Raw genomic sequence first — 26,026 nt, 5'->3', positions numbered from 1 at the left:
TCTATGCATCCACAAATAATCTGCAAAGCAGAGTTAAAAGTGTTATAACAGAGTCATTGTTCAATGCTATAAGACCTGTCATTAAATAATAAGGCTAAAATTAGTGAGATTTATGCTATCTATGGTTTATTCCTGCAATGAGAATAAACAGTGAACTCAGTTGAACTCTCTGATTAACTGTAGGCCTGTTACTCAAAGCATAGTTAATGTTTACCAACATAACACCTGAGTATATGTCTACAGTAAGCACAAGATGACTTTAGAACATACCAGAAAGGACTGGAAACTTCTTGGTCTCATGGTTGGACATGGTGTTTATTACCCATCATTAAACTGTTCTCATCTTTCCCATTAATTAATTTGACAAAGCTTAATTGGAAAATAGGATCTGACAGTGTCTGCATTCTAAACCAGATGCCTGTGGTTTTAAAAGCATTTGCACATTGTTTTCCAGAAGGCCTGTAATGAAAGATGTTAATACGTTTTACTAAGAGAACTGCTGAGACATATAAACTATGAGAAGAGAGGGAAAAAAAGTCAGATACCCAATATGTGCTGGGTTTTCCTCTCTTATGAGCACCAACTATTAAGGAACAGCAATATTAATAACCTAATTGCTGTGTAATCTGGCTTTTATATAGATATTATACTACAAATACTACAGTATGTGCAACGCGGCACGAAGGAAAACGCGATATTGCTCCTGGTGACATATTTTCACAAATAAAAGAGCTCTGTTCCTTATCTCGCTTGTGATTGAGCGAGCACAGCCCACGTGACGAGGTTATCCGTTTTCTTCAAGGGAGTGTGAAATTAAAGATAGATATTTTTGCCGTTACCTAACAGGAGCCTTGTGTTGACATTTCCCTTATCATACGACAATATTCAATCAATTTTGTCGCTTTGACAACAGTAATGGTGTTCTGGGCCTTATCAGAAATCGGATAATTTTACTTTAGAGCGGGCTGGAGGTTTTTAGTGATACAGTTTTTCATGTTTTTTTTACAGGAGACGGCTAACGAAGACTGTAACATGGCCTGACCTAACAGGACAGTCGCTGACAACACATCTACCGGCCACCTGCTATCATAGACAGAGGGTTAAAGACACAGCTAGAGGTAAGGTGTAGCATGATAACAGTGCATTTATCGCTAATGCACTTCAACCTTCCACTCAAAATGTATGTTAACGACCAAATCTTACCTAAAAATTAAACACTCTTCCCACAAACATGTATTGCTATTTGTCTACTATGACTTTCACATTACCTCCTGCACCGTTGTTATAATGTCATTCGCTGAACCCTTTCTGTCTTACGGGCTCGCCGTCGATAGCGCCATCATGTGGTGTTTTTGCGTGTTTTTCTTTCTTTCTGCAGCTTCAAACCGGAAGTAAACCCGAGAGGTCGTCATGGGGAGTAAAGTCAGCTCCAAAATGGCAGCTCCCGTCGCTCGAGTTGTTCAGGTAACGTTAACTACTTAAATGTTAATTTCTCCGGGTTTGTTTGTGTTGCCTCCTGATTTAGAGCTTATAAAGTAAAACGCTGCTTTTCCCGCTGTTCCGAACAGTAAACTACTTTATATCGTGCGGCCTCTTGAGGTGGCAAAGACCCGTCATACCCTTGTTAGTGCCCTTGTTCATAAACCGCACAGGACACATCAATATCGTTTAGTCACGTTGTGAGAGCGGCCTTTTAATCAATTAATTAAAACTTAAGGTAGGTGTAATATTAGTTGTTTTAGTTGTCAGTCTTGCTATGGCTGAGTATAGCATAAAACGGTTCACAGGGAGGCCTATATGTCGGTTAAAGACAGATCTTTGTACCACAGTAGCCCAGCAGAGTATTAAGGAACTGTACCAGCAGTGCTTATTTCCTACTAATAGACTAATTTTAATCGTTTTTCAATTACTGGAGGATATGAGCGATCTGTGATGTCAGGAAAACAGAAATAGTCTCTACAAATTTTTAATTTGCATTTGCATTTGCACTAAATTTATGCTCTTTGTACCGAATAAATGTTTGTAACAGTACGTTTGTGATGACTGCTTGTCTGTTCTTTCATAACTAATGCGGATCAGAATTACTGCATTTTAGCTGCAGTTAGGCCGCTAAAATGCCTAACTCCCGATGTCAGGAAATATCTTTCACAGATTGGAGTTATAGTTATATAACATATATAACAATCATAAGTAACTGCGCAGTTCATTCAAAAGCTGTTTCTTGGACAAGTGTGGACTATACCTTTTTAATTTATTCATAAATTAAAAAAGTTCAGAGTTGAGTTCATGTGTGAAACTTAAAAAGTTTCAAAGTTGTTGTTGTGAACCTGCAACTTGCTGTCAAAGGAGCTCTCAGTGCAAGGGAAGCAGGCCACCCTTACCATCTGCAGAAACAAAACAAATCCAGACTAAGTCAATGATTCGGCACAATAAACTGTTAGCAACATGAGTAAGGTCTTGACTTGTATGGACGAGGTGGATGATTTGTTAACGGTGAGGAAAAACCTCTTCACAACATCCAACATCTAGAGCCTGTACAGAGGGTTCACTCCAAAGTCCAAATCATTTGCCACTGTGGAGAACAGAAAGGCCAGATAACACTAAAGAGAAGAGACACATGAAACACAGGTACTGAGACTCAGTGGCACTCAATCATGAAATCCAGTGCCATGAGGCAGAAAATCAGCTTTATGCTGTTGTTGACTGGACAGCAGTTCACAGTACGAGTGCACAGATAACCAAACCATGTCGCAAAATAAACTGCTGTGGACAAGTCAGTCATTTGACCTCAACACAGTTTAGTTATATTTGACTTGTTGAAGACAAAACTATAGGCAGAATCCATAATGATTTCCTGTGAAGGTATCTTAACAAAGTATTTGATTATTATATTATTTACATTTATAATATATCCATTTATTGTTATTATTATTGTCATTGTTACTGTAATGCTAATTTGTCTGATTATAACAAACAACTGAGACTCTGTCACTATAGACTGTTGTTTGTACCAAAAAGCACTTAAAAGATGGGCATACTGATACACTACACTACTTTAATGGGTTGATCTGTTAGATCAGAGGTTCCCAAAGTGTGGGGCCTGCCTCCTGAGGGGGGCGCTGAGCCATTGCAGGGGGGGGGCGCGGTATGAAAAGAAAAAAAGAACGCTTGGACACTGCTAGCATAATTGACAGGTTTTTGATGGGGCTCCAACACAAATGCAAAGCAGGAGATGAAGCATCGCCAAATATGTTTCCAAACCAACTTCATTCCAACTTCATTCCAAGAGCCCTGCCTTTGGCTTCACCTGCACAAGTGCCGAGGTAGGTCTCTGCGACAGAATTAGTTTCCCTTGCGTTGGGAGCACGTGCTGGGCTCTTCAAATCACGGACAAACAGTATCCCACATTCTTGATTTTTAGTTCACAAACACTTCTTGTAATAAATAACTACTCCTGACATTTTGGAGATATTAATTCTTTATACAGTAAAGTTAGAGCGATCCTGCCACGATTTGTTTCCCTGGTTCAAATCACGGACTAACAGTATCTCAAAGTTGTTTATGTTTTTGAACCCATTTTGCACAGAGAGGAATTTTTTGAGAAATGTATTGATAGCAATGTTGAATATTATTACACAGGAAAAAAACAACCACACGTAAAATAATCACACCATAGGCAGAGGCGGAGATTTTCGAATCACTGAAAACAGAGATTTTCGGTGATTCGAAGCACCGTTTACGTGTGGACGAATAGGTCCAAACGCATAGAAACAGCTGCATTTTCAAAAATACCAGTGTAGGTGTGGACGTAGCGTAAGAGTTTGGAGATTATTTTATTACTACCTGTAATTTATTGCAGATTACTTGTATTTGCCTATTTGTTTACTAATTGATTGAGGTGTGAAATAAACCGCAATGGAGTTTGAAAACAAAATATGGGTGTGTATGGTTGGAGGATATGTTTGTGGGGGGGGGGGGGGGGGGGGGGGCGCAAACATTTTTCTTGTAAAACAAAGGGGGGCCCAGCAAAAAAACACTTTGGGAACCACTGTGTTAGATGCACTTGTATTTTGTATAATGTTTGCTCTGTTGTATGTTTTGTGGTATATTCCTATCAACTGCTGTTAGAAGGCTACATTAACTTAACGTTGAGCGCCTGATTTTACAAAAATACTGTCACAAGTCATACCATACATAAATAAAAAATTTAATTCACCCTAGTGTTGTTCATCATATTTTTCTAGCAGCTGTGTTTGTTTTAAAGCTCATTCACTCTGTTTTAGCACGTGTGGGAGACAAAAAAAACTACTGTCAATTTGTTGTCATGTCAGGATGCCTACCCTTTAACTGACTGCTGTTTGATTTTGTTTTCTCAGGCAATACGGCCTCATACTCCCCTGATCAAATTCCCCAACAGACAAGGCCTGCCCAGACCTAATGGTGAGCCTTTGTTTTTCCCAGCTGAAAGAACGTGTTCTTTTAGGTTCACATTTATCAGAAATATAATCGTTAACAATGCCTTCCCTGGTGATTATTTCATTACGTTACTCTTTTTCTTTTCGTCCTCAAGCCCAGGAGGCATTGAAAACATTAGCACTAAACCTTCCTCAACATAATACTCCCACTTCAGCTGCAGCATCGCCTCAGTTATCAAGACCGCATGCACCTTTAACACCAATCCCAGGCACGCCAGACACACTGGCCTCTATTCAGCTACTTCCTGCAAGGTACCACAGGAGACCGTTAACAGCAGATGAGATGGATTACATCCAGGTGAGGCTATCTTAACTGTACCCAGAGTTTTTACACAGAACTACTTGGTTCTTTAAAATTGAGCAGAGTGGAATAACAAAAGAGACGGAAAAATGTCAAATGTCAAGCAAAGTTGGCAACAGTATATGACCCACCTTTGACTGATCATAAACTCATAGCAGTAGGATTCAAAAGTACAAAGGTTAAGTGTATGGACTGATTGAGAACTTAGGAAAACTTACTGTAACTTGTTGCTGGTGCATAACTAGCTATAGAAACTGCAAGTAGAATCTGAAAGTTTTGAGTATTTAAGTATATATTTTGGCTGGTATTTGTGTTTATTTGTATTCTATATCATTTCTTTGCCACAGCGCGGTGGACCAGAGTGACATGAAGTGACGCCATCACTGCAGCCAAAGTCCTTATATGTTGAAGATCAGTATGTCTTTAATCCTGTTCCTCAGCACAAGAGAACCCGATGCCACATGTAGAATAAAATATTACATGGATCCTGTTAAAATGTATATATGTTGATTATTAGTAGTTTAAGTGTATATGAACTCCATACAAACAGATGTTCACTGTAAAACACGCTGCAAAGGCACACTAGCTCCTTGGTTTGTCTTTATTCACCTGGCATTGCATATTTTTCTCAAAGATTTGTTTTTAATCAATTTTAGTTTAAAAACAAAATCATCAACTCATCTTTTTTATTCGTCCAATTTATCTAATTTTACATGCTGACTAAAATCCAAGCAGGAGGCTCTAGTATACAGAAGGAAGTTGGACTTTCCATGTCTCTCGCTGCACTTGAACTGATGGTTTTTGGAGCTAAAAGGCTGGTGAGGTAGTTGAGGCAACCATGCTGCATGAAAGTACATTGAGTTCATGTGAACGGCTGGATTTAAATGATTAAAATAATGTTGGATTATTTTATTGTTGGAATTTGATTGTGCAGATTCTAAACAAGCAGACATAAAGGGAATTCTAGTAACAGGCCACCACTCTTTTCAAGAAAAAATTAATTTAAGGTATTTATTGTTACCATTGCTGGCATGCTCTATATAGTAAACATTAATAACACTGAAAGTTCACAACAGTGCAGTATGATAGGCAACCATTATTGGCTTTCTAGCTATGAGTTTCAGCCGTTTACTCCGATGAATATTGGCACAAGTAGCACAGAAATGACAGAAAGGCCGGAAGTGAATGAACACTTTACCTGTCTGCCTGGCAGATTGTCAGCTTAGTCTCTACCAGAGCTGAGAAAAGCTCACACTGTTAGTTTTTTTTTTATCTTCTTGTGATTATAATTAGAAGTGACACCTAGGCAAGCACACTTGAAGATAATTCAGCATTAGTAAGTACATGTCTCCTGTTTGGCAACAAACTTTAAACAGCCAGCTTCTAAACACATGAATTCAGAACAATTCATGGCTTTACAAAAATACCTCTGGATGTTTAAAACTCAATATCAAACACGGTATGATCTGTGTGAACACAAAACTGCAGTATATTCATAGATTATTATAAACACGTAAAGCTACAGAAACTGTCAAGTCACAAAATGAGCACAACACTTGAAGAAACACTGAGGTATGCACTGGATTACTGTGATTATGGAAATGATTTGCCCTAAATCAGTCTTGGTCACAACATAAACAGCGCCTTCTTATTTATTAAGAAACTAAAGACTCAACATTGCACTTGAAGCAATCTGTGCTCTGTACAGGAGACAGACTCTTCAGTTGCTCTGTTCGTCCAGTTCCTCAAAAGCCGGTAAGAAATCAGCAATGGTGTCCACCACGTAGTCGGGCACCAAGCTGTGGTTGGTGGTTTGGTCACTATTCCTGTACTCCTGGGCCTCCTCAATCTGAGACACACCAGTGAGAGTGAGCATGGTGTCGAGGCCGCAGTTGGACCCGAACAGCATGTCCGTCTCGAGGCGGTCCCCGACCATCAGGCACTGGGCGGGATCCACCCCTCTGAACTGACTGGAGATGCATTCGAACATGAAGCGGCTAGGCTTTCCGATCACAGTGGCCTTGCGTCCTGAGGCCACCTCCAAGGCTGCTGTGAGGGAGCCAGAACCTGCAGGGGGAGAGGCGGAGTAAAGATGACTGAATCACCACCAACCACTTTCATTTCCAGCTGCATGCTATTAATAGTTCTGCGAATCTCATATAAGCTGCTCAGTCAGTAGGTACAAGCCATAAATATTTTCCAGAGGGCCACTTGTTTTGGAGAAAGAAAAAAAAAAAATCACCCTTCAGATTTGTGGAATCTAAAATGGATTACTGAGTGAGCTAAACTGACAACTGCTCTCACATGTTTTTTGGGGCTTTTTTTTTTTTTTAATCTTAAACATATCAGGAGGAAATGAGGGCAGAGAGGACTGATGACATGCACCAGAGCCCTGAGCTTGAGTTGAACCAGCATCTTTTACCCTATGGTCTCTGGGTAACTCAATTACTACCTTATCTTAAAACTCTGCAAACTAGTTATGATGAACTGATACAAGCCTGAGGCCAGGAGGTAGCTGTGCCTCAGGTTGTGGGTTAGTTATACTGCAGTGAAGCTTCCAGGTGCATTCTGTGTGTATCTGTGCAGTGGTGGGCCCCTGAAGAGTGGTGCAGTGAACAAAAAAAGTTTAAATAACGCAACAAGCCGGAGCTCTTGTTGTTTTAGCCATTTGTTCTCTGCAGACCTGTCCTGACACTGCGTATTCATGCTAATGAACATGTGAAAAGAAACCTGTGATGCACAAGCCCAGCTATTTTTGCAGAATAAGTAATTTTAGGGCCCTCTGACCTCTTGACATCCTGGTCCCTTGACCGCTAAGCCATTTTAGCAATCTATCCATGTCTGGCAGAAAAACGAATATCTTAACGTGACGTGAATGAACAACACTATGTGGTAATTAAACCTCATCCCCATTATACCTGGTAGTATCCTTCCACCTGACAGAGGGTGCCAGGGGTCGTTGTCGGTGGCCAGGAACAGACACTCCGGGTCCTTCAGGTAGCAGGAGGCTTTGGCCAGTTTCAGAAAAGTCAGTTTGTCATCATGTCCAACCAGCACTGCCTTGACGTCCGGAGCCAGGGCGCAGTCGTAGATGGTGGCGTCCGGATCATCCGCCTCCTCCACGCAGGGGATGCCTGCCTCTTGCAGCTCTCTGCGCAGTCCGTCGCAGCCGATGACAAACACCTGGCCAGGGACCTTGACGACGTCTCTCAAGTAGAGAGCCGAGCAGTACGACGAGCTAAAGATCTGCTCCAGCATCACGTCGGTAAAGCCCAGCCGGTAGAACTTGTGCACATAATTCTCCCGCGGCCTGGTGCAATTGTTGGTGACGAACACCACGTTTTTGCCGCGCCGGATCAGCGAGCTCACCACCTTCGCGGCGCCCGTTATCGCGTTCTCTCCGTGCCATATGACCCCGTCGCAGTCGAAGAGAAAGAAGTCCTTCGCCTCAAGCAGATTTCTAATCTGAGGTCCTCGAATTTTCTGGCAGCCTTTAAAGCCAAAGGCGCCTGCCATTCCGGCTTTTTCCTCGGTTACTTCCGTCTTTCACCTTCTAGTGATCCCCCACGTCGAAAGCTGGTACATCATGCGGTGAAGACGGCGTGTTAAATGATACGAAAACAAATCAATGTCAGGAAATCACATTGCAGAGTCCTTGGTGCGGTTACATACACGGAGCGAGCCACAAAAACATTGACACCTAACCACGCCCACGCTGTCAAGACTGACCAATCAAACTGTAAAAGTTGAGCCAATTGGATTCGTCGATTATAAGAATAGTGCCTTCTAAAAATTTAATTGCGCCCCCGTGGCGGCTGATGGACAAAACATGGCATTAAATAAAAATTTAAAAAAGTCCAAACCAAACTCACTATGGGAGAAAATAGAGCACCACAATTAAAATACTTTAAAGGAGTAACCATTGTGCACAATGGTCCTATTTTTCATTTTATATAATCACTCATTAAAACCAAGGTAACATACTGAACCTTGAAGCAAATGGGCCACAGCATCTGAGGACCACTGCAGCTGCCACTGCTCTCAGGTAACAGCAGGAAACTGAGGCTGAAATTCACCCAGGCCCTCCAAAATTGGATGAAAAGTGGTTTAAAATACGTTGCCTGGTCTGATGAACCTTTAATTCATAATGGCATTCAGATGGTAGTGTCAGAATTTGGTATGAACAGCATGAAAGCATGGTTCCAGTCTGACTTGTATCATCAGTTCAGGCTGGTACTGGTTGTGTCACAGTGTGGGGGATATTTTCTTGGTACACTTTGGGCCCCTTAAAACAAATTAAGCATCATCCAAGCACCACAGCCTATCTGAGTATTGTTGCTTACCACGTCTATCCTTTTATGCCTAAAGTGCACCCACCTTATAATGACTTCTTCCAGCAGGTTAATGCACCATGCCACAAAGCTAAAGTCGTCTCAAAAGGGGGTCCAATCTAGTACTAGCAAAGTGTAATTAATGAAGTGTCCAGTGGGTGTTGCTTCATTTTTACCTTTATTTTTTACCATTTTTTTCAACAAACACAAAATAAAAAACAATGTGTAATGCAGCTTAATAAATAAATAACTAATCAACACCAAATCAAACGCTGCAAATTTAATAAAGCTCTTTATATTTTTTGTGCTGTTCTACACTTTGGATGCCTTTACCCTGGAGGACGAAACTTCTATTCTTTACTGATAAGTATCCAAGCCATGGCCAATTGTTCATAACGCCAATAATAATATCTCTCTGAAATATACCAGAGTAAAAACAAAGTAGCAAAATAATCCTTATGACGTAAAAGAAACTTCATGCTTATTAACAGAGAACGAAAAATGTTACAGGTATTCCTAACAGCAATAACGTTAATAATGATATGGCAGAAACCTCCTAAAAGACATAATTTTAACAACACGTGGTTATAAGATTTCTGTCAATGAGTTGCTAGCGGTGGCTCACTCTCAGTGCAGTCTTCACCTCACGTCACTAGGTGGGGCTCTAACACAAAAACATCCCAGATTTGAACTTCACGATTGCTTAAAAGTCAACAACAGATTCATGCACAGAGACTGCTGTTTTCTGCCTCGCTGTCCATCCTTTCTCTCACAGACCATGAGCCGGCAGAAAGGTCCAAACTAGCTTAATCTTTTGACCTCTAATAAGTTAAAGAAAAATAAATACATACATTTAGATTTCAGAGATTAAACTTCTCCAATGTTTTAATCATTGTTTAACTTCCACTCCCTCTGTTGTACAATTTTACTGTTTAAAAATCATTATATGTTTGCTGGTTTCTTTATCACTGCAGGTGACCTGTAGTAAATTTGGCTTGGTTTCATAATAATTGCTGTAAAAATGTACAAAATACAGAAATTCCATCTTAAATCAGCAATGAAAAACATACAATTTAAGATAACGTAGAAGGGTTTTTTTATTACATTATTTTGGACATATATTACTAATGTTTGTTCCATGTACTCTGATCACTATTATATTTTGTTTTTCTTCTCTGCACTTTGAAATTCCAGGATTCTGCTTTGTTCATCTACAATCTTAAGCAGCTTTCTAATTTTCTTATATATTCCTTGTTTAAATGAATGCAATTTAACTAACTGCTAGACAACAAAGAGAAAAGGCAACAAAGCACTGAAAGGACACTAAAAGCTGTCCTAATTGGTTATTAGTGAAAGGACGAAAAAGACCTCCCACCAGCACAGTATTTAGACTGTCTGCTAATGGAAACAGTTTTTGATCTTAGATAACAAAGAAATCTCAGTAAATCAAGAGATAATTGAGGTAAGTTAAAAGTACTACTACAGAGTAAGTATAATTGAAATCAGATGCTTAGATATTATAATATTAGTATTTCTAAAGTGCTACTGACAACTAAGTGTTCAGGGATGATGTGCAGATATTACCTTTATTGTAGAAGTCAGTAAAGAATAAAAAAGGTTCATTGCCTGAGCCCAGATGTTTGAGTGGTCAGAAAGTTGGGAACTGATCACTGGAATGTAGGATACTGGATGGATCCTGACCCTTCAGAGTGCCAGGATAGAAAGTTATATAATGGACACCTGGAGAGAATCAAGAAACCATATAAAAAGTCACAAAACCTTTTGAGCCTCTGATTTATTTATATTGAGCTATTGGGAGAGTACCTATATACTGTTATGATATATTACTGAGGTAATGTAAAGGTTGAATGGATGACAATAACCCTGATGTACTGGGTTTGTGTTCCAGGATGAAGGAACAGGGGTTACAAGCATCAAGGTCAGTAATATCACAGTGTTCCTCTTGAAGAAAAGTTATTATCTCCTGCTCTCTCCAGCAGCCTTTCATACCGGATGGACAGGAACCTCCTGAAGTTTGAGAGGTCATTAAAGTTGTCCCTGAGACAAAGAGAGAGGAAGCTATAATGACTTTCTATTTTTTACAGTACCATTAACTCAAGAATGCTCAAAGAAAGTCTAACAGAGACTAAATGGGCATACATTTTTGTTTTATTTTTAAGATCCCTGAGACTTTATCAGCAGTGTCTCCTGTCATTTTTGTATATGTAAACAAGTCGTCTAAAATTTGTGTAATACCTGCTCAGTAAAAATCTTGTTTGTTGTTTGGAAAAAACAGTGCTTTCACTGTTTTTATATCAACGTAAGGTTTACCTAATCGTGTATGAACTTATATATAATATACTCTAATGCAATTTTTTAACAAAATATTGGTGTGTGTACTCTGGTGGCACGGTAGTTAACCTTACAGCAAGAAGGTCCTGGGTTTAAATCCAGCCTGAAGCCTTTCTGTATGGCGTGTGTATGTTCTCCCTGTCTCTGTGTAAGCACTCTGTCTTCCTCTCACAGTCCAAAGACATGCATGGAGTCAGGTTAATTGGTAATTTTAAATTGCCTGTAGGTGTGAATATGTCTCTATGTGTTAGCCCTGCAACAGACTGATGACCTGTACAGGGTGTACCAAAAGCCTTGCTCTGTGGCAGCTGGGAAAAGCTTCAGCCTGAATTGGATTTGTGGAAGAAAAGGGATGGATGGACACGCCATTACTCACCAATCAGACAAACAGGAGCTTGGCAGACTAAAGGACTGAGATAGCCAGAAGCAAAAAAGTCCAAAATACATTACCCGTGCTGTTTGTATTATGTGGTAACAAAATTATTCTCCTTCATTAGAAACAGATAATAAAAACCTTCCTGCTAAAACAGTTTCTTATGGAAAAGTTCAATTTAATGAGCCAGGCAGCTTATTAAACTGAGTAATGATCAAGACAAGTGGACAAATTTCCAGAAGATATCAGCAGAACAAAATGGATTATCACCATAAAACCAAGAAATGCCTCATGCTTGGCAAAATCATCCTTTTACAAAGAGAGGTCCTATTATTAGAACATAGTATTGGTATAATAACATGTTTTTTTGCCTTTAGTAAAACAAATTGTCTAACAATCTACATTATTTGTTGAAATATCATTTATTCATACTTCTCCGTTTATGAAAAAAGTGAAAAGCTGCTACCATAACATATACATCCTGAATGAACTATGATAGGGTTGTTGGTGCCACAGTAGGAAGTGACGGACAAGTCAGGCTTGACATCTGAATTATCCTGGACAATGCACAGAGTTCATTAAAAAAGAAGCACCTCAGTCATGAAAGTTCAATCCACCACCATATGTTATTGTTCCCATCTCAAATATGTAGTACAACACCAGTGTATGGATGCACACCTATTAACATAGCATTTTAAACATTAAAGTAATTAGAACACTTCAAAAGCATCCACATGTGCATTTCCCAAGTTAGAGTTCTTCACAGTGCGGCCAGAATTATGTCTTTATCTTATCCTTTATGAAAGTGTTGAGCTGTTAGTCTCTCCTCCATGCTGACTGTCCAGTAACACTCCATGGATGTTCTGAAGGACAGTGAGAGAATACTCAGTGAGAATACATTTGCACATTATGTTAAATATACAGATGAGTTTACAGCCATCATCATTTTGGGCATTTAATGATTTCTTTAAAGTGTTCTTTTTCCAGGGTAGATGACGTTTCTGCCAAGAAAAGTTGTCAAATATCCAGCCAGAATTATGTCAGAAGCTTGTTGATGGTAATCAAAAGCATTTGGTCATTTGGTCAAGGTGCAACTTGCTAAGCGAAAAATAGGAAAAGTAGGCATGACTTCTACACATGACTCAGTGTAGGAGAGGACAAAGGTTATGCAATGTTGGACTCTCACTGAAGCCATGGGTCAGAGTAAAAAAACAAACTATGATCAATACTGGTAAGTCAGTAAGTAGAAACTTACCACAAGCTGGTGGTGTGTACAACTCTCCATCAGCGACAGAACAGAAGGATGCTGAGAGAGAATGGAAAAAGGGACATGGTCCTCAGGATCATATCCCAGCTCTCTGAATACTTCCACCAGGTTCTGCAGGCCAGCAGACAGTAATAGTATTATCATTAGAGAAGTGCTTAGTGTTACGGTTAATATTTATGCTCATGGTCATGATACGCTTTGTTATCATTGCTCCTAATGGCTCCTAATCCTGTCCTTGGAAATGCATCTGTTCTTCAGTTCTGCTATTACACACATACAACAACTAACAGTTTGTTATACTGGAGATTTTCTTCAGGGGTCCATCTTATTTTGACAGCACCTCAATCATAGTACCATTAAAAGACTAAACATAGTGCCTGGAAGGTAACAAGTGTGTGATCTTGTAAGACTTACAAAAATTACAAAGCCTTGCTGAGATAAGACCTCACCTATTTTTCTACATTTATTCATTTTCCAAATTAATCTAATCCTTCATTTATTTTAGTTGTAATTTTTATTTATTAAATTTACTAAATGCTCAGTTTTAGCTCTCATAGGCATCCATACCGCAGTGTGCTCCTTCTGATTCGGGCTGCCGGAGGGAACGTGGCTTTTGTCTTCCATCTTAGTGATTTTGTGGCAGATGACAGAAAGGAGAGCAGGGATCGACACTTCCTGCTCATCCTCCAAAATGCTTGATGCACTGAGAGCCCCTTCTTCCTTGTAGTCAAGTTCAGAGGAGGAGAGGTCTGCATTCTCTTCTATGATGGGCATAGACTGAATACACAACCCACAATGATAATGTGAAATGCAATGCAGTGATTTTGCATGATACTTTTCCTTTTACATACTCACTTTGACAAGATGGCTCAGTGAGAAATGCGTGAGTTTTTGACCAAGGACCACGCTAAGTGCTCGGATGAAGCCCTGTGTGGGGTTGGGGTCTGCAGCAAAGTACTTCAGCATGGACACATAATCCAATCGAGAGGGCGAGAAGGAGTGGTCTGCAAACATGTGGAAAAAGAACTGAGGAAAGAAAAAAGACCACATTTTACAGTTAATTCATTTATTAACTGCAGCTCATTTAACCTGAAAAAAGATGATGGAGAATTAGAAAATGATCAGAATGACTGGATCCACTCCCTTTTGTGTTGTAGGTTAATGATTTTTACAATATGGAAATGAACAAAATGGCATTTTTTATTGTAACATTTCAAAAGCTGGAAAATGCTCTATAGCACCTTTGATGTTTTTACACTTTGTGGGGTTTTTTTGTCTTTTTTTTTTCATTTATGTTGATTGTGCACTACGCCCATCTAAATTTACCACTGTGGCAGTGAAACAACCCAACCAAGTTTTTAGGCTTGATAGGAAGTCACCTTGCGAAGGTTGGCCAGACGCACATAAGGTACAGGCTCAGAGGGGTCCTCGGGAACAGTCTGGACACTTTCAGTGGAGAACCACAACTCTGTCTGATGACAAAGAGGCAGGAAAGCTACTTAATCACTTCCTTTTAGGGAGGTATGTATTTCATTTTATACTCTACCAAATACATAATACAGTCTAAATGTGATATTATAACTCAAACCAAGGCCTGATCACGGAACAAGAAGGGTCATAGAAAGTGTGAGGGTAGCTTTATGATTTAATGTGATTTTTAAAAAATCTGTTAAAATGTTACAGTTAACAAAGCAACAAATGGACTTACTCTCAAGTAGTTCTCCTCATTTATATAGCCTGTGTCACCAGTATCTGCTGCCTTGAACTGTTGTAGCACATCCAGCAGCTGACTTAACAAAGGAAATGGCCAAGGAAGAGCAGCACTGAGCAGAAACCGACGCCAGTCTACCAGCTCATAGCTGTCCGTCAATGAAGACACAATCTCCATCAACTGGGAACAGAACAGACAATAACACTGTTTGCAAAATCTGCATAATATGACAGAACAACATGAGGCAGAAATGTTTTGCAGTCTTTAAACCACACTGTCACATATTATTACTCAACTCTAAAAGTTTCTGTACCTGCGATTCACTTTTGTCCATCCAGGGCTCAGGCAAGGTGTCTTTGCCCATGTTAGTAGTTATGATATCTTTGAGCAAACTGAAGAACCCAGACGTAGACATGAAGCCTTAAAGTCAGCAGGGAGGAGAAGTAAATAATGGATTAACTGACAGACATTACTGTAGAATTAATTGCTCCACACCAGAGCTTGTCTCTCCAATTTGCACCTGATGGAGAAATGCTGTATAGCTGCTGGTACAGTAACTCTAGCTGAGCTATGGTTGGGGTGGACCTCATGGGTTTCTCCAAAGGAGGTGGACGGGGAGGGGGAAGTGGGCTAGCAACCACACGGCAGTCTCCATTCAGATAGAAGTCAGAACACTCCTGATGAATAGAATATGGAAAATGATGGAAGTGTCAGATTCTTCTGGAATAATTTATTAAAATGTGATATATATATATATATATATATATATATATATATATATATATATATATATATATAAGAAAGAAGTCATTACTTACCAACACCAGCTCATTCTTCAACTTAGCACCAGTCTCTATATGGTGGTGAACCACTTCTGTTAATTGGTCAATGCTAAAGAAAAGAAGAAAGACTCATAAAATATGAAGAATTTCTTTTATGCCATTTATGACAGAAAATCTCTCTGATTCAAAAATAGTGTATAAAAAGTTGACCATTAGTATAACATTTATCTTAGTGGCAAAAGCACCTATTGACATACATGTATAGCATTATGGTAACAATGACATACTAAAATCATTTGTTGCACAATAAATAAAAATTACATCAAGGGGCAAACGTGTGGTGATACCCTTTGCAAATTGTGAGGCTTAGATAATGCAATTACACTGATAGGTTACTAGATCTGAAGACTTTCAAGCTGATGCTCACACTGTACCATACCTCTTCATTTCTGCAAGATAGCGTTCGTGTAGCCACTTCTCCATGTTGCCAAAAATCTCTTCTACTGTGCTTTGCAGAGACTGTACGATCACCAGACCATGAGCTTTCACCAGTGCAATGCGGGCCTTTACCGCATCCTCTAGAAAGCAGGCACATGCACACAAACAACCATATATATGGATATAAGAGGCAGAGAGAGAAACCACTTAGTGTGTGTGTGTGTGTGTGTGTGTGTGTGTGTGTGTGTGTATACCCTCATGAGTTACTGCAGCTGAATATTCTCCGTGCAATTTTTCTCTAACTTTAGGATTATAAGACTTCTCTGAGTTTCTCTCCTCGGCTGTTGCCTGGCTGGGTGTCTGTGGTAGGGATGACTGATCTGGAGCAACAAAATGAACAGTGAAAGTTGTGTGGGCACCACTATGACTTTATTAATAATCTACATGAGACATGCCTTTTTTGGATGACTCCTTTTGTTTGTTGGTTTTATTTTCACTTGTGGAGGCTTTCTCCTTTTCTTTCTCTGGTAGTTTCTCGTCCTGCTCTTTTATCTCCGACCGGTCTGTTTCTCCTGACACCTATAGAAATATATAATCCATTCCATTCAGAAATCAAGTATATACTTCCATAAAAATACCTCCATGAATTTTTTTTAGGAATATACATAGACCATTACCAGATTGCTGATAGCTGTGAGTGCTTCCTCATAGCCAGATATCAGTTTTTCGTGTGGTGGCTATTATATTTTAAAAAAAAATTTTTAAAGTGAAATGGTCAATAACATCAACATTTTTTATGTAAGTTAAGGTACAAATTCACAAACCGCATCTAAAATCCATTAACATTAGCAAGATGTGTCTATGTGTGTGTGTGTGTGTGTGTGTGTACGCTGAAAAATAAAGGGCACATAAAGAGAGACAGGAAATCTGACTTGAACAGGTTCTGGCTGATCTTGGCCTTTTGTCTTGGAGACCCTTCCAGAGGCTCCAGGATGTCTGGTGAGTGGAGTACTAAAGAAAAAAACAAAACAAAACAGGGAAGTGTTTCTATGACTGAACAACAAACAATGAAAACCAGTGCAAGTGTGCTTCTCCCTTACAAATGTAACTTCTTCTTGTCCTCTCCTTCATCCAGATTGCACAAACTTGATCCTGGTGGTTCACTACTGATGAAACAAAAACTTTCTGTGCTCATTATGTGTAAATATTTAGCATCCTATCATTTCACTAATTAATATGTATTAATATGTCTGAGCGGCTAATAATAATATCCGTCTTGCCTCTCATCCTGATCCTTATTTTCTGTGTTTTCCATTAAAGGAACATAAAAAAAAGTTGAGAGTGGTTTGGGAAGCATCTGTCCACACATGCTTAAATAGTAGACCCTGAGAATACAGAGCGTCTCCTGGAAGCGGTTCAACTCCACCTACACAGCATTAACAATCAAAGATTATGGTGATATTTAAGAAACATTTTATGTAAGAGACATAGCCAAAACAAAAACTACAATGTTACCTGCGTAAGTATAGAGTGGTGGTTGACGAGAACAACAATGTGCTCCTCCAACCAACCATCACTCATGAGAGAAGCCCTCTCTTGCTCATCCTGCTCCTTACGCTTGTCAGTAATGTCCCACAAACGTTCACGTAGCTCCTGTATGCCCGCAAATCATTAAATCATAAATATATGTTTTTTTTTATTTTAAGTTTATTTCATTGGTTTTTAATACAAATTTCATGATTTTAGGAATATTTGTTTTGTTTTGTATTGTAAAGTCTTACATCCAATCTCAGATGTAGCTCTTCTTTGGTATCCTCATCTTCTTTCATATCATCGGGTATGCTGTTGAAGTTCTTCTGCCATTGAGACACTAACTCCTGCTTTAAGTCTGGGCGCCCCAAATAATGTTTGTAATGCTCTCTGCAGACACCAAAAACCAAAGAATGCACATTAATAAATTAATATAGCACCCGTTTTCATAAATGATTGTTTTCAATGAAAATTCATCTTTTATTTGTAAAACATTTCTGACCTATAGGTTTAAACAAAGGCTTGGCAGAATACCTGATATTAAACAGGTGATGGTTGATAACAGAGCGTTGCAAGCGCAGCTCTTGCATCACCGTCTTTACACCGTCTACATAAGAATCGCACAATGTGTCCCAGTATGAGCACAGGTACTCTGGGATCTCCTAGACAGGATCAAATGGAAGTATGAGAGGACAGAGTAAAAAAAGACAAAACCAAACAAAATACTCTTTAATGCAGCAGAAGATATATAGCAACGAATTTCATCTAATAAATCTCATTAACTCTGAAACTGCTCATGGACTAAATTGTGTAATAAAGCCTCCCTATAGTTACCTCCAGGGAGTCATATCCGCTAACTAACAAAACTAAATCTTTCAGGGAAGACAACAAATGTATACAGGGTCATATCATACTGGAGGAAGTGGCTCATCCACATAGAGCTGGACAGATGATCGGGGGCAGAAAGACTTAGACTTAGGTGAGTTTTTGGGGGCTCCTTGACAGCTAACACTGCACACTGAGGATAGTGATGCACTCCTACTGGGCCCTTTTGAGAAAGCAAGAAAAAATATGTAAATAATCACAAATTAGTGCCAAACCACCCTAATATACTTATTTGTCAAAAATATCAAATGACCTAAAACAAGTCAGTGAAAAGACACACATAATTGTTTAAATTAGCAGAATACTGAGCAAGTCACCTCTGAGACTTTGGACCTCTTCCTCTTTAAGGCTGGAGCAGGACTCTGTGGGCTCAATAGTTTCTTCAGTGAGAGCTGTAGGCTGGTCTACACCTGAAGGTACACTTGAAGAGGACAACTTGGGAGCTTTTGCACTGTCTAGTACGGCATTTTCAACAGGAGGACTGGAAAAAGCTGATAAGAGAATATGTCATAATTTTGAAAGTAAATGCTATGAAGAAGTGATCTACAACACTTAGTTTACTATATAAATAAAAGTACTGTAGCTAATCCTGGAAGCATAGGCAAGGACGATGACAATCCAAGTTCACTAAATTGAGCTGAATTACAAAACTCCAACCACTCACCTCCCTGTGTTTTCAACATAGCTTGATGCAGGATAGACTCCACCCTACTGTAAAGCTCCTGAACGTCTACATCTGCATCAACACGGACCAAAATGTTTTGCTTTTCGCCAAACCATTTCTCCAGTTTTGGCCAGGTATCCTGAAAAGCTGTTATCCTGAAGGGAAGAAATCATGTTGGATATTAACAGACACAGAACAAAGGTTATTCCTTCAAATTAAGCTCCCTATTTTCTTCTTTTGTACCTGTGTCCAATCTGTGCCAGATACACATTCTTGTCTGCATGCTGGGAGGTTCTAGGAGCATCCTCCAGATCTGCACAACATAAACATTACACTAAGATTTAACTTGTTTCATGTAAACACAGCCTAACAGTTAATATTTGGGTGAATCTTAATATACATTTTTAAGCTCCTAAGAGTTTATCAAACCCATTTTAGTGTATCCACGACTGATTGCATGCTCATCAGGGATATCCAGGAGCAAAACCAGGTCCAGCACAGGTGCAGGGGGTGGTGGAGGTTTTGGTGGATTGGGATCTTTAGCAAGGTTCTTGCTGCTATTTACAACTTCCTTTTCTAAGGATACATCTCCACCAAGGGCTTTCTCTAGAAGATGTGCCTGAGCGATGTCAAATGGGAATCCATCCAGAATCCAACCTGACTGAGATGGAAGCTGACTAATGCAGACACAATAATTATTTCACTATGTAGAGCATGATTTGTTGTTCATTTAGTATATGAATATTTGGATTTCTATTACCAACATGACATTTACTGGTAAAATTAAGACAATGGCCTCAACATTTCTCACCTGATCGCCTCTACTATAATGTCCACTAACAGCTCATTAGGGATAGTGTTCCCTTTCCTCAGCTCTTTTTCCACAGCAGCTCCTTGTATGGCTCGCTTCGAAAGCTGGAAAAGTAAGAAAAGCTTTTACCCAAATTCCAAATCATTCGATTTTCCAAATATATATTTGTTTTTTTTTAACAACAAAGATCAAAAACAATTTCCCTCAGGCAGATTGGTGTTATAAAATGGATACAGGCTGTTACGTAGTATAAGTAAATAGAAAAATGATAAGTAAATTCAAAGATGATAAATACAACACATACAGTACACAAACAGCACTTACTGTTGCATTACCAGCTCTATTTTCTTCTTGGTTTTCAAGATCTGGAAAAAGATGAAAAAAGAAGTGATGATAACCGCTTTGTGTACTAAGCAAAGAAACACACCATTGTGTATAATACAAAACAGAGTAGAATAAAATCATTAGACCTTCAGTAACCCACCAGATTTCACTGATGTGTTTGCGAGAGGTTGCTCATTGTCTTCCTCACGCTGCTGCGCTGTGCCCTGTTAATTTTGTCCAAAATAATTGTTTGAAATGACAGCAGAAATAACTGAAATGTTTGCCGTGAAAAATCTTTTAAAGTCTATTTATAATAACAATGGATGCTACTAAAGTTACAGTACTCATTTTACTGTCTCTAACTTACCTTCTCTCCGTTCTTGTGAGCATTCAGTGCCTCTTCAATCAAAGTATCAGTCGATAAGACGTAGATGCCATGTGCTGAAGCAGAAACAATACATACAGTGACAACTAACCATGCAATTATATCCAATATCCATTTATAATACAAGTATAATATAAGTAAAGATTTAAGTGGAGATTAACTTTGTGTTTGTATATGCATTTCTTATATCATGCCTTCAGCAATCTTGGACAGGCAGGTGGTCTTGCCAGAGCAAAACTTTCCAAGGACACAGGCCTTAAGGATAAAGTGTGGAAATAGGGATGATGATGGTTCAGTGATGGGTGGATCAACAACGTTCCTCAGTCGTTGGACAATGTACCCAAGAATATCATTGTTGGTCACGGGTAATTTCACTTCCACAGCTTCCTCTGGCCATCCCCACTCACCCATCATATTCTGACAAACGTATGTCAAAGACAAAGAGGACCTTAGGCATTCAGACAGCATCGGGTACTTGAATTTAGATACACACTTCTTCAATGTCAAAAATGTAGCTCAATCGCTCAATCAATGCCACTTTTTATTCTAAATAAAGTTACCTCGTCAACAAAAGTTAGCTAAGGGCAGGCAAATGTGCATACAAAATATGTTTGAAACACTGCATTCATATTTCAAACTCACAGTGTATTCATCATAGTCCTGGTTGTTGAGTATCTCCTGCTTCTGAAGCTCTATAGTGTCTAGTGGTTCACGGAACCCAAACCCTGGCTGGCGGTCCTTTACTGGCTCATAAAGTGGAAGACCACTGAACAGCAATTCCTTCCACTCTCTCATCAGCTTCTCTGGAATCCGACTGGACATCATAGCAGAAAATGACAGGAGGCAAAGCTTGAATTCTGAGGTTGGATATGGACTATAAATCTGAACAATCTCCAGTCTCTTAATTCAACCGTAATACGTTTCTTAATGTTGTCTAAATGTATTCATTTATTCAATCAATGTTCACTGAGGTGGAAAATGCTGTAAATAAACTCTGCAGGGATGCTTAATCTGGTCATGAGTAGGAGCGCTGACACAAGACATGAGACATGTAAAACCTAGTATAACATACATACAGCATTGCAGATAGACGGATAGATCAAAAAAAGCAAATATGGGGCATGATGAGCATGAGAAAAGACAGTCTGGACATTTACATGGCCCGATTTTATTTGACCACTGGTCAGTTGTACAATGACAGTTTCCAATATTGGTATTTTTTCACAGGTTTGAACTCACATCAGCATTTGCACCATACTGTGCAGTGCTTTAGCATTAACATTAAAAACAACTTTCAGTTAGATTTCAGTTTGTCAGTACTTTCCTAAAATATTTTCTATTTTGTTTTTGAGTAAAAAGAAACTAAAATAAAATATAATCTATATTTTAAAAAGTGCCCAAATTATTTCAGTTACTTTTTCAGAAAAAAATGTGTTCTAATTTAAACAAATTAAATCTGTATATAGAGCAGAGTACGTGCTCTTTTCACCCTTAGTCCAATTATTCACATCATGAAGTTGCCAATGTAAAAATATTTCTGCAACTTATTAGTGGTACCCTCTGAAAACATACATAACACATTTTTGAATTTTCACACATTTATCAAATGACCAAGAGGTCTGTTTTGAAACCAAACACCATTTGCTGCATTTATACTTCATCTTTACAAAGCAACTATGTTACGTACTTTCCATTGAGCAGTCGATATTCTCCAACCTTTGTGGCCAAGTCCATTATCTGCTCCAAAATGCCCCTGCAGTTCTCAAAATGCTTCTTATATTTCCTTTGAGTTCTCTCAACAGCAATCCTGTTACAGAATTCAAGCTCCTTTTTGATCTCTTCTGCACGATCCAACTTAGCCTGCTGAGCCAGAGCCTATATGAGACCCCAGTCAGAAAGAGGGAATCAATGGAGAAGGTATAAAGGTTCCTGCTAATCACCAGTGTTTTTAAGAAATTAGGGAAGATGCTAAATATTACATTTCATCATTTACTGCATAAAATTTAGTACTAAGTTTTATTCACAAAGAGTTCTGAAGACAAAGACAAAAAATAACAAAAAGGAGAATTTATCACTACTACTGCCTAGTGCACAAAAAGGCACAAAAAGACCCTATAAGAGATTCTGTGTACATTTAATTATATGATTTTATACATTTCTTCTGTAAATAACAGCTGAATTTGAAAAATGTTTTCACAAAATTCTCCTCTGATGTTGCCTGAGAAATTAAATTAGTGATAAAACCAGCACAAAATGGTGACAACATACAAAATATTTGACATTTAGTTAAGTGACTCTATGTTCGTGCCACTGTCATCAAATCCCATAAAAACTATTAAAAAAAAACAGTAATTAAAGTATTTAGCATTGTTGTGTATTCATCGTTTATTCGTCTGTGCCACAGTACTCCACCCCCATACTGTTTCATCATATCTGCTTTTTGTCTTTTATTGGGATTTGTTGACAATTAAACTTATAATGTTATAAAGTGATAACAGTTAACCTGTAAATCTATACCATTGCTAATAATTATACGCTAATAAAAAAGCTATATTTTCACACTGAAACCATAGTGAACCATGAACATCACTAATTTGTTTTCCACTAAATCTGTCATCTGTAGTGTATCTGTGACCACTGAATGGACATGATTCATACACTCTTAGTATATCCTTTATCTATACCTCTCAAGTCCATCTGTTTCTCTTCAAGATAACAAATTCTATTGATGCAATACAACCTGTGTAAATCTGGCCTTTTATTTTTATCCCTACTCGACAATTAATACTATTACTGACCAAGCCTAATACAAAACAACAGCAGTGAGACATCCCTCCTCATATATCATCCTATCTCACCGCCTCCCTGTCCAGAGCTTCCTGGAAGTCTCTCTCTCTCCGCTGCTGGTACTGCTGTTCTCTGAACAGGCGGTTCTCTCGGATGACCTCCTTCTGCATACGTATCTGAAGTAGCTGGGTTGCCAAACGCTGCTCCTGCTGAGTCTGACGTGTCAGTCGCTTCACCAGTTGCTCCTCTCGTCGTGCCTCCTGAAGGGTGGGGAAGAGGAGGCTAATTAGCTGATTTGGGGGTTAAAATGACAAATGACAGTCAAATAACAGACTATTTGAGGTCAAAGAAAATAGGAGGGATGGAAAAACATTTGAGAACCACTGGATTTTTTAAGTATATCTAACAAAGGCTATTAATATTTCTAAGCGAGATGTTTCACCTCCTGAGCTTCATGGACCTTGAGCTGCTCCACCAGGAATCTGTCTTGTCTTTTCTCTCTCTCCTTGCAAGCTATAGCATTTTCCTCCAGCCTCTTTCGGATTTCTTGTATGTATCTGTTGCTGGACTGTAACATCACCTTATTTCCACGTCCAAGCAAATCACGGCCCTGACTGCTGCTACCAAGGGAAAAATCTATGGGGGACTGACCACTAAAAATAGAAAGAAAGAAAAAAACATATGTAAAAAGTTATATGGTAGCAAAGATTTAAGAGTGGAACAAATGTCCATTAAAACAGACATTTAAAAATATGCTTAGTTCATAAATAAAATATTTTCCTTTTCTCTTACCTTGATGATAACCCAGCAGTAATTACCATCTTCCTGTTTGTCTCAAACTGGACTATTTCAGTCTGGACTATCTATGTGAACAAAACACAATAACACCCAAGAGACAACAGACCAAAAATGAAATTTCCTCTATGGGTTAGGAAATTATTACAGCATTTTTAGCTCTATCACACCTGTGCTTGCCGTTCTTTGCGCTTCTGCTGCTGCTGTCTCTTCTTTAGGCTGAGTTGTGAAATGTATGGAGGTGGCTTAGGCACCTGCATATAAGTGGTCTGGTTAAAAGTCATGCCTTTGTGCTTCTGATGAAATGCCTGCAACTGCAACATACACAGTTCAGAGTAGTAAGTATCTCAAACTTTATTTATTGCAATAGCATAATATAAGATAATGTAAGAAAGGAAAGGGGTTTTAGTTATAGACCAATTTAAGTAAGCTAATATTCTATTTAATCTTCCAGCACCTTGTCAATATTCTTCAGTCTTTTCTCATCCTGGACTTTGACTTGTCTCTTCTGCTCGATCGGAGGGGTCACCACAAACTGCTGGAATTTCTCCTCATAGTGCTGGGAAATTTTCTGAAGTTTCAATTCTGTATCACGTTTCACCACCTGACGCAGTCGCTATGTGAAAGGAAAAAACACTTGAAAATACACCTAAGGGCCCAAATCATGATTTCATTTTTCATTATTCGTAAAAAGCAAAACATTTTTAAACTCTAAATATGTTTCTTACCGATCAAAACAAACCTGCTTCAAAAGGAAAAAAGCCTCTAATAAGCACATACAAAACTCAACAAACAGCCCTCTTACGTCAGAATAGATCTGATGCTCCTTTTTGTGCAGGCTTGCACATCCTGCTGGCTGCATAATTTCCATCATTGTCCCACTAATTTCTGCTTTCCTGTTCTTCTCAAGTGAGACATAGAGTTGGTATAGGAGGCGTGTGGCAGCCCCCTGCTTCTCCTGAATTAGGTCTTGGGCTGTGTTTATGTCGAAGGAGATCCCAAGTAATTGGAGAGTAGGCTCAAGGCGGGTAAAATTATTCAGTTTGGAGACAGAGGTGCTAAAACGAAAGGTGTGATTTACACTTATTATGAACACCTTAAATGAACTGCAGAATTAAGCACCTGTAGCTAAGAGACAGAAAAAGGGGCAACTTACTCTTTCTTCATAAACATATTGAAATCGTTTTGCAGCTGATATTTATGCAAAACTTCCCCCATTAGGTAACCACTGGCGAAATCTTTGGCAATGGTCTTTGGCTCTGTAGAGATGAACATTTAGTCGTTTACCCAAACAAAGACTGGTATAATATATTTTGAGCAGTCCAGACAAACTATTGGCTTAATGAGTTAACGTGTTGATGAGTATTGTGTATTAACTTTGAAATAATATCCCTTGGATTGTTGACTTTATAGATGGACTAGCCCTTTGTCTTTTTAGCGTCCAGGAGCTAATAACAACATCTATACCGAACTTTAGCTTCATTAAGCTAGCAGCTAGTTCGTTGGACAAACTTACCTACAGCCTTTGACAGCTGGAGCTCCTGGTTCAGCCACCGGCACAATATATCCGACATCGTACTTTTTCAGCTCTTACATTTATACTCAGACAACACACCACCTAACGCTACTAAGACTATGACATTTTAGCCCCAGGATAACGTCAGAAAAAAACAGCGGAGCATATCCCACTGGTACACCGTTGCCATGGCGCCCTATCAACATTACCGCTGGCGTTATTAGAATGCCTCAGTATAGCTTACCCTGGATCAGTTTTTATTTCACAAACAAGTGTAATTAAAAACTAGAATTAATAAC

At 39.0% G+C, this 26,026-nt stretch overlaps 3 protein-coding genes across 4 annotated transcripts; 1 reads left to right on the top strand and 2 right to left on the bottom strand.

The window, feature by feature from the left end:
• The first annotated feature begins 895 nt into the window (after positions 1–895).
• On the top strand, positions 896–5,362 carry kgd4 (alpha-ketoglutarate dehydrogenase subunit 4). 2 transcript variants are annotated; one of them, XM_085294900.1, is made up of 6 exons: positions 896–912; positions 1,009–1,118; positions 1,379–1,464; positions 4,377–4,440; positions 4,571–4,773; positions 5,124–5,362. In XM_085294900.1, exons 3-6 carry the CDS (start codon positions 1,411–1,413, stop codon positions 5,139–5,141), a joined length of 339 nt encoding a protein of 112 aa, XP_085151026.1. In that variant the 5' UTR covers positions 896–912; positions 1,009–1,118; positions 1,379–1,410; the 3' UTR covers positions 5,142–5,362. The 2 variants fall into 2 exon arrangements, with proteins under 2 accessions (XP_085151026.1, XP_085151025.1); XM_085294899.1 differs by having other exon boundaries at positions 901–918.
• Positions 5,363–5,773: 411 nt separating this feature from the next.
• On the bottom strand, positions 5,774–8,491 carry pdxp (pyridoxal (pyridoxine, vitamin B6) phosphatase). The gene is made up of 2 exons (XM_085294898.1): positions 7,695–8,491; positions 5,774–6,843 (listed from the first exon to the last, which is right to left on the bottom strand). The coding sequence occupies exons 1-2, from the start codon at positions 8,290–8,292 to the stop codon at positions 6,497–6,499; spliced, it is 945 nt and encodes a 314-aa protein (XP_085151024.1). The 5' UTR covers positions 8,293–8,491; the 3' UTR covers positions 5,774–6,496.
• Positions 8,492–12,034: 3,543 nt separating this feature from the next.
• On the bottom strand, positions 12,035–25,941 carry spef2 (sperm flagellar and cilia associated 2). Its single transcript, XM_085294896.1, has 39 exons — positions 25,728–25,941; positions 25,368–25,470; positions 25,017–25,269; positions 24,669–24,827; positions 24,382–24,525; positions 24,209–24,279; positions 23,859–24,069; positions 23,488–23,676; positions 22,317–22,504; positions 21,272–21,443; positions 20,824–21,046; positions 20,612–20,685; positions 20,405–20,468; positions 20,245–20,285; positions 19,921–20,024; positions 19,539–19,786; positions 19,353–19,422; positions 19,110–19,264; positions 18,763–18,936; positions 18,475–18,608; positions 18,095–18,222; positions 17,812–17,950; positions 17,546–17,683; positions 17,311–17,456; positions 17,131–17,196; positions 16,963–17,041; positions 16,708–16,767; positions 16,486–16,609; positions 16,285–16,410; positions 16,032–16,170; positions 15,629–15,701; positions 15,331–15,487; positions 15,124–15,230; positions 14,808–14,990; positions 14,479–14,571; positions 13,955–14,125; positions 13,667–13,876; positions 13,088–13,210; positions 12,035–12,695 (listed from the first exon to the last, which is right to left on the bottom strand). The coding sequence occupies exons 1-39, from the start codon at positions 25,783–25,785 to the stop codon at positions 12,630–12,632; spliced, it is 5,163 nt and encodes a 1,720-aa protein (XP_085151022.1). The 5' UTR covers positions 25,786–25,941; the 3' UTR covers positions 12,035–12,629.
• Positions 25,942–26,026: the final 85 nt, after the last annotated feature.

The sequence above is a fragment of the Mchenga conophoros genome, linkage group LG12, assembly GCF_057382185.1.
Source record: "Mchenga conophoros isolate Kocher_MC1m ecotype Shallow Benthic linkage group LG12, M_conophoros_male_GT1.1, whole genome shotgun sequence".
NCBI classification, from domain to species: Eukaryota; Metazoa; Chordata; class Actinopteri; order Cichliformes; family Cichlidae; genus Mchenga; species Mchenga conophoros.
The sequence above is the reverse complement of the archived record's forward strand: the minus strand, read 5'-3'. Positions and strand labels throughout refer to the sequence as shown.